We start from the raw sequence: 8,596 nt of genomic DNA, 5'->3' as shown, positions 1-8,596 counted from the left end.
GCTAATGCCAGATCACATCAGGTCTTATCTATCAGAACACTAACCTTATTCAAATATCTTTTATAAAAAGTATTTCCCCAATAGTTAACAATTCTACAGTTTTAGACCATTTAAAATTTCTTTGTTAAAATACTATCTATACTTGCCTGTTTTCAGTTCAGTTTTAAGCATTATATTATTTCAGTGGTTTTTTGCATCTTTTTATTTGTTGAGCATTTTCTCCTCAGCTCTGTTACAATAGGAACTATATAAATAAAATTGTATTATTATTATTTAAAAAAAAAATTTGTCTACAAAATATCAGAAAAGTAACTAATAAGCACAATTTCCCAGAGTGATGATATCTTCAACTTGAGTGATTCATCTGATAAACAGTCCAAAATATAATATCTAATTTACAATCATATAGCAAAAAAAAAAGTGGCAAATCACAATGTTGCAAATTTTAAATGTTTGGTGTTTTGTTTGGGCTGAAGAAATCAATTATTTATCAAAGTTGTTGTCAATTAAATTGTTTTTGTAAATTGCTGCCAAATAATTTTCTTTTCATCCACTGATCAATTAATTATTTCTGCTGTAATTTCTATTAAAATAGCCTCAAAAACAAGACACTCACTACTGAGAGTTTCTGTAACCCAGCCTGTGTGTTTTTATGGTCAGCTGTAGGATCATATATAATTTGTTTGCTGTGGTTATTATTGCTAAGTGTGACTAACACTGCCACCAGCTCTAAGCAGAGGTAACATGGAGATGTACATTAGTTGTGTTTTGTAGCTCAGGGAATCTATATTTGTTTGTGCATTAAAGCAGAAATGGTTGCCTTATATAGGTGGAGATAATAAGGAGCTTAAGCTAACAGCCAGGTAAACATGGTCACTGATCTGATCTTGAGGGGTGGGTGGGGCTGGGGGGGGGGGGGGGGGGGGGGGGGGGGGTTGTTCTGTTGCTGTGACTTTATGAGCAATACACACTGATACATGTAGTCACTGAGCAGGAGAACACCGATTCCTCTGTCAATATGAATGTTGCCAGATGTGTTTTAATGGACAACACAGAGCACCAGAACAGACGGGCGCCTACACAATTAGTGGTGAATTATACCTTTAAGTCGATCTCTTTTTACATTGCTTTACCATTCTGAAACATGGCCGGATAATTAAGGATTGACCTTGCTACTACTCTGCCTAACACAATATCTGAGAGCAGCTCTGGGTTCAGCTCCTGAGAAGAGGAAGTTCCCTTCACTGCCTCCTCAGTTGCGTAAAGCTCCTGTCCATGTCACGAGTGACACGGGCCAAGACCACCTGAGACAAACAGCATGTGCATCAGCCACATGTAGGCTATCACTGCATTAGAGCTGTGTGGAGCTGAAAGTAACATCTCACCTGTCCTATCGGAGAGGTGACTAAAGCTTAGAGAACAGTGGTGTTATCTGTGTAGAGTAATGAGGTCTCGTAGGTTCACTGCTCTCTCACCGTGATTCTGCTTTGCAGAGGCCTCCGACGCCTTTTCCACTGATTGTCTTGATCTTATTAAAAGGCTCATGGTGTTAAAGAAAGGAAAGCACGCAGATTATTTCTGTTATGTGCACGAGAACCCAGAGGTGCTTACAGTGCAGAGGAATGGATTTTGAAAAGGGGGGCATGTTTGGATCACAGTACAATGAAGGCAGGTGGGCTACGTCTGAATCCTCTTAAACCTTGACCTCTTCTTAGTCTCAAGGTGTCAACAAACAAGAAGAATTAAATACTTGTGCCAGGTCTGAGTCCAAGGTGAACCCCCAGGTCTGCATCCAAAGTGAACTCAGTTTATTTCAATATAATGACAAATTCCCCATATTTAGTTTTAGCTCTTAAATGCTTGCAGATGAGTAAAAATATTAAAATAATTCCTGTTTATATCTTTTTCTGACAAGTGCTGCACTTAGGATTTTCTCAAGCACATTGAAGTATGTGATCATAAAAACAGTTTAATCGTTTGTTTTATTCTCAGTAAAACTAGACTTTGTGATTGATCTCATTGACGCTGTTTCAGGCCTTTAGCTGAAATAAAAGATACAATTTTCCCTCATGACGTGGGCGCTGCTGCTCTTTTTCCATTTGCTGCTGTGGGGGAGATTATTGCCCCCCCCTCTTTCTCTCTGTGGTTAAATAGCAAAGCGCCCTGCTTCCCGGGGTAGACAGCCTACTTTACATAGCGGAGGTTATTTAGATAAACCACCAGTAAGAGCTGCATAAAAAGGCAAAAAACCCGAGCAGCACTTGAACATGTACTCAAACAAAATCGAAGGACCACGTAGAGGAAGATCTTTTGACTCCATGAACATTGGCTTTGAAGAAAAACTGCTGAACAATGAGGTAAGAATTTCGTCGGTAAAAAGAAAAAAAAAAGGAGGGAAAAAAAGTAGTTTTTATTATTTTGAAGCACCTGCCAGCAGCACTGATGTCTTCTTCTGTTTTTAGTGTCTTGTCCTATAATCAGAGATCGACTGTTGCATTTAAACCACCGAGGCGCACATGGTTTTCGTGTGTGTGATATTTTAACACCACTTTTTTTTGACAGTGGTGGGGAGCTCGGTCCGGTCATCTTAATGAATAAGCCTTCACTTTGTCGTCAGCCGGATTAATTTAAGCCGTTTTGTTATAAGTGTAATTTACGTCAAAGGGTTAAGAGGGTTAAAAATGGGATATATCCGAATTTCATGTAATGAAAGACTCATTATTGCTCAATCTGAACATCCTTCAATGATTTCCATAGCAAAAGACAGAAGAGATAAAAAGATAAACCGATCAACCTGCAGGGTCCGTGAAGCCTCCATTAAACACCGCTACAGGAGACAAGCTCCTCCCTAGGATAATGATAGGCTACGTTTTGATAAACTGTCTTAAAAGTTTAGACCGATCTTTACATAAATAACTGCGCACCTTCTGATACTTTGAGCAAGTTATCTCTGCAGTAACAGACTCCTGATCCATCTCAAGGTTGCAAAATGTTAGAAAAAACAGAAAAAAAAACACAAGAAAAATATGGATCAAGCCGAAGACAACATGTTGTAGATTAGAAGCTGTGACTACATTTCTTAGGCTTTAGCAACCAATCTGGCTGTGTCTGTGACCTTCAACCAAGACTTAACACTTTTTAATACATTGTTAGGCCTTTTCTGGTGAGGACACGCAAACAAATGTTGGCCACAAACTGGATCATACCTAAAAGTGAATAATAAATGTGAAAAACATGAATTAAGCTGCTATAAATAACAGTGAAAACCATGCCTTTTTAATGTGCATATCAAAAACACATGCAAAGCTGTGTATATGTGCATATTAATGACATCAAGAAATGGGAAAACAAACAAAAAAGCTAATTGATGGGGAACTTCCACACTTTGCAGCCTAAAGCCTGCAGTGATTAAACTCTGCCTAATGTCTGCTAAGATTTCAACATGCAGGGAGCTAATAATAGGCTTCCCCGCTGTCTAAATGAGATTGCAGTAAGGCGATTCTTTGAGACAGAGACAAGTTCATCTTCGTTAAACCGAGACGCAAAGAGTTGACCCCGGCGAGCGTCCTGATCCAGTCTCCATGCACTAATGCTTTCAGGGATACTACCGACTAGAGCCCAGCGAAAACTGGTCTGCCGCGCGGTTTACACAATGCTGGAAGGGCGAAATATGGTAGGAAGTAACTGAACTGTATTTAACTGATGCTCTACTCCCACTCCACTAATAACTTTTAGCTCATTACATTTCTAAAGCAAACTATAACCGAATGTAGTTGCGAATCACATGCTACAATTAAAATGAATCAGAAAGCGTTTCAGTCAGTGGAAAGAGATGAGCTTTTTCTGTGCTGTTGGGGTGTTAGTCTGATGCAGGATTACACGAATTTTCCCCTGGCGTGTGCAAGTGCACACATGCCAGCGTCAACGTGAGAGCTGTCCAACGTGCTGAAATGGACATGAGGGCTGGTGGTGACAAATCTCAGCCCTCTGCTTGCATCCACTGCATTACTTATTTTGTCTATATGCATGTAAAGAAACAGCCCGTGGTTCATTTCAGGATGACTGAATTATAGCTATGCTCCCAGGGTTGGCTCTTCTCTGTGACTCTTATCCTCTCTGCTCACTTGTTGTTAGGGGCAATGCATGTTCATAAGATAATATGTTCATAGGATTTTTGGATGGCTAGATGCTCTTAAGTGATTAGAAGTTGTGCATTCACGTCATTACCTGTCCTGAGCTATGCTTCAGTTGCGGAGGAAATGTATTGTGTGAGCTGGACTCATATATCAGTCATTTTTAGAACCTAACACTGCAAATTTTTCAAACAATGTTTACAATCTTGAGGGATTACTGAAACTATGCAGCACAGAGCTGTTTTCCCACTACTGTAAATGGTGGTGCCACATTTCTAAAATGAATTTATTCCTCTAAAATGTGTCTGTCCTTTATTACTATTTTCAGATAAACAAATCAACCTTCACAAAAATTGAGGAAAACACTGAAAAGAAGAATACATCAGAAAAAGAGAGAGCAACAATCATCTTTTCCCTCAAGAATGAAGTGGGAGGACTTGTAAAGGCACTCAAACTCTTCCAAGTATGCACAATCTTATTAATATAATGTTTACATTATCTATCTATTCATATCTATCCTTAACTGTTTCTGTCAAATATGTGAAGTTAATTTACAGATGATAACCAAATTATTCTCGTTTCTTGCAGGAAAACCATGTCAACCTTGTACACATAGAGTCCAGAAAATCCAAAAGACGCAACTCTGAGTTTGAGATATTCGTGGACTGCGATAGCAACCACGAACAACTGAATGAAATCATCCAGCTGCTTCGGAAACACGTGAACGTTGTGGACATGGAGCCTCCAGATAACTCCTGTCTACAAGAGGAAGGTAGGAAAGCACTGAATGAAACGCCGCAGACATACTGTATCCAAATAAACCTGATTAACAGTAAACAACTATTTTTTTCTTCTTCTTCTTCTTCTTCTTCTCTCAGATATGTATAATGTACCTTGGTTCCCAAAGAAAATTTCAGACTTGGACAAGTGTGCAAACCGCGTCCTGATGTACGGCTCTGAGTTGGATGCTGACCATCCGGTAAGTAGGTCCAAATAAACCTGTATAGGCATTAAATGCAGAATCCTTTAATATGAAGCACTCTCATATCTTTTTATGCTCCTCTCCGTCAGGGCTTCAAGGACAATGTCTACCGGAAGAGGAGAAAGTACTTTGCAGACCTTGCCATGGCCTACAAACAGTAAGTTCTGCTGTGTATTTAAATGGTTATTTTGCAAATGGGCAAAGTTCTTACTTGATACTGAGAGATTTTTGTTGTCTTGTTCTAGTGGGGATCCCGTTCCTCGTATTGAGTTCACAGAGGAGGAAGTGAAGACTTGGGGTGTTGTGTACAGGGAGCTCAACAAGTTGTACCCCACCCACGCCTGTCGCGAATACTTGAAGAACTTGCCACTGCTGTCCAAATACTGTGAATGTCGGGAGGACAACATCCCTCAGCTGGAAGATGTCTCACGCTTCCTCAGGGGTAATTTCTTTGATAAAACATGCCTCTTTTGCTTCAAATGCAAAATTGAAAATTACTGATTATTTTTTTCAGCTTTGTAAATGTAAATACTCACATGAATGTTTCATACATCTTATCTTGACAGAACGTACTGGATTTACTATCAGGCCTGTGGCAGGTTATCTGTCCCCACGTGACTTCCTTGCTGGTTTGGCCTTCCGTGTTTTCCACTGTACCCAGTATGTGCGGCACAGTTCTGACCCCTTATACACTCCAGAGCCGTGAGTGTTATACAGTGCTATATTCAGAAAACTGGTATTAATGCAAATATAAGGTTACTGGATCTAATATTCTGTGGTCTTTTATCATCTAGGGACACATGCCATGAGCTGCTGGGTCATGTCCCTCTGCTAGCAGAGCCCAGCTTCGCCCAGTTTTCTCAGGAGATTGGTCTCGCTTCACTCGGGGCCTCCGATGATTCAGTTCAGAAGCTGGCCACAGTGAGTGACACTCATTCAGGCAGACTCCATCAAATCAAATTCAGTAAATCCAGAATAAGTGTAAATAAATGTTTCTGTTTGATCTACTCCTTTGTTACAGTGCTATTTCTTCACGGTGGAGTTTGGCCTATGCAAACAAGAAGGGCAGCTGCGAGCATATGGAGCAGGACTGCTGTCATCTATCAGTGAGCTAAAGGTAAATATATTTGAACAAGGTGTCGAGTGCGCATGACATCCTATAATCATGCACCATGAAATATATTGGTATTTTATATACTGTATATAAGTATATGTGTGTATGCAATATATATAAACGAGTGCCTCAACAGCTGTTTAAAACCAAAACACCCTCCTTGTAAAACCAGCTGAAACCTGATTAAGCAGCCAGAGTTGTCACTACATTTTCTTTTTTGTGATAAATCCAATGCAGAAGACAACTGATATAGGAACTGCATTATTGGTCTTGTAAAACCATCAAAATACAGATTAATCTGCATTTAATCATATGACCCAGATGAGGGCTTGTGTTTACATGAAATATTGGCAACATTGTTATTATGTTTCTCTCTTACAGCATGCACTCTCTGGTAATGCAAGGATAATGCCTTTTGACCCAAAGGTTACGTCCAAACAAGAATGCATCATCACAACATTTCAGGATGTTTACTTTGTGTCCGACAGCTTTGAGGAGGCCAAAGTGAAGATGAGGTGAGCTTGGTTGCTCAGTAATTTCACATTACGATAATGATACACCTTGCATGAATCTATAAACTCCACCATTGTTTTATATGTGATTAAATATCTACTACATATTATTCAGTGATTATACTTTGCTCATTTCAGGGAGTTTGCCAAGACCATCAAGCGTCCCTTCACAGTCCGATACAACCCTTACACCCAGAGTGTGGATGTGCTAAAAGACACTCCCAGCATCAACAGCGTCGTGGAGGAACTTCGACACGAGCTTGACATAGTCGGTGACGCCCTCAGCCGGCTGAACAAGCAGCTGGGTGTCTGACTGCCGACACTTCAGTTGAAGTTAACCACCTTACAAGTCCATCAATGCTCGCCGTGTCACCCCCAGCGCTGCTGTAGAGATACTGCTCGTGTATTGCCCTTCGTCAGTACAATGAATGTGCACTGCTTTTGGCAAAATGCTCTGTTGTCCCCACTGCATGGTGTATGGCATATACAGTTTCCAGAGGTGCATTAGGTATGTTTAGCCACCGATATGAGTACATTGCACAAACCCAAAGAGCTGCTTTACCTGAGACACTGTTTTGCATCAGTTGTACTTGGCTAAATTGGCTTCTGTATTGCAAACACTTAATGTGCTTTCATGGTGAGTTTTTATCCTTTAAAAGCATCCCCAGCTGTTACAAACACAAATGTGGTTTCCTCCTCCTATTGTCAACTCTGCTGTTGTACATGATCATGTGAATTTTTTTGTAATTCATTTCATTCTTTTTCTTCTTCACATTTAATCTTCCTCACTTCAGTCATATGTATAAAAATGTACCTTGTTTGTATTCTTTTGGTGTATGTATCATGCTCCTTTTGTGTGCTGTTGAGGGAAATTATGAAAGTGAAACACGGTGTTATAAGAATGTTTTCATTACTGGTTATGACAGATTTGGCCCATGTACCCTGACCTATTTTATTTTACAGTGATGATTTTGAATATGTCCTCTTGAGGTGAATATAACTGTAGTACTCCTTAAAATCAAAACATTATTTTTCTACTGTAAAGAAATATAGACATTATGAGTAGACTATGTATCAAACTATTGAAAAAAATAAACAAAAATGTTCATTGTGTCTTCACAGTGTGACAGTGGTTTGTTACCTGTTGATTTATCACTTTTTGGTGTCATCATGGTGGTAATTTTGATGCTGGATGCTCAGAGAGATGCTCATTATGATCCTAGAGATAATTATGTTAAGGTTGTAGTTTGTATAATCTTGGGTTGCAAGAATAATGATCTGTTTGATCTGAGGGCCAGATCACCTTATTGTATTATTAAAATAATCTACCCTGAAACAGAAATGATAGACATCAGACAACTCTCTAAACTGGACAACATACTATCAAGACTTGACTGATGGTGTCACTGAGTAACACTTTAAGCTGGTTCATGGACACTGAATTATTGATTGTCTCTGTGGAAATTTTTGGATGTATGCCATTCTAAACAGTTTTATTTAAAGTTCGGGCTGACAGAAATTTTCAAAATGTCCCACTTCCAGAATGTTATCACTCAGTCTTTCTGTCCAGTTTAGGGAAAAACCTGATCAAAATAGCACATAATGTGACTAATAAAACTAATCATTTCTACACCCAGTTGCTACTCATACAGCCAGCTAAAACTAAAGCAATTTAATAAATCAACATCATCAACAAGTGTCATGCTGAAGGTGGATTTTCCACAACCTGGCAAGCCAAAAGTTGTTCTTAATAACGGCTATAAAGCCGATCCATAAAGCATCAGTAAATTATTCATCATCCAGTAATAATACCATTAACACTATGGAAAGAAGGACATTTTGCTTCGCGACAGTG

General features: G+C 39.4%; 1 protein-coding gene across 1 annotated transcript; it reads left to right on the top strand.

Annotated features, from left to right (window-relative positions):
- The first annotated feature begins 2,158 nt into the window (after nt 1-2,158).
- Nucleotides 2,159-7,854, top strand: tph1a (tryptophan hydroxylase 1 (tryptophan 5-monooxygenase) a). Its single transcript, XM_056387227.1, has 11 exons — nt 2,159-2,357; nt 4,462-4,596; nt 4,722-4,905; nt 5,012-5,112; nt 5,205-5,272; nt 5,361-5,557; nt 5,682-5,817; nt 5,910-6,036; nt 6,137-6,232; nt 6,611-6,744; nt 6,880-7,854. Exons 1-11 carry the CDS (start codon nt 2,268-2,270, stop codon nt 7,052-7,054), a joined length of 1,443 nt encoding a protein of 480 aa, XP_056243202.1. The 5' UTR covers nt 2,159-2,267; the 3' UTR covers nt 7,055-7,854.
- The last annotated feature ends 742 nt before the right edge of the window (nt 7,855-8,596 follow it).

The sequence above is a fragment of the Seriola aureovittata genome, chromosome 10 (assembly GCF_021018895.1).
Source record: "Seriola aureovittata isolate HTS-2021-v1 ecotype China chromosome 10, ASM2101889v1, whole genome shotgun sequence".
Classification (NCBI taxonomy): Eukaryota; Metazoa; Chordata; class Actinopteri; order Carangiformes; family Carangidae; genus Seriola; species Seriola aureovittata.
The sequence above is the reverse complement of the archived record's forward strand: the minus strand, read 5'-3'. Positions and strand labels throughout refer to the sequence as shown.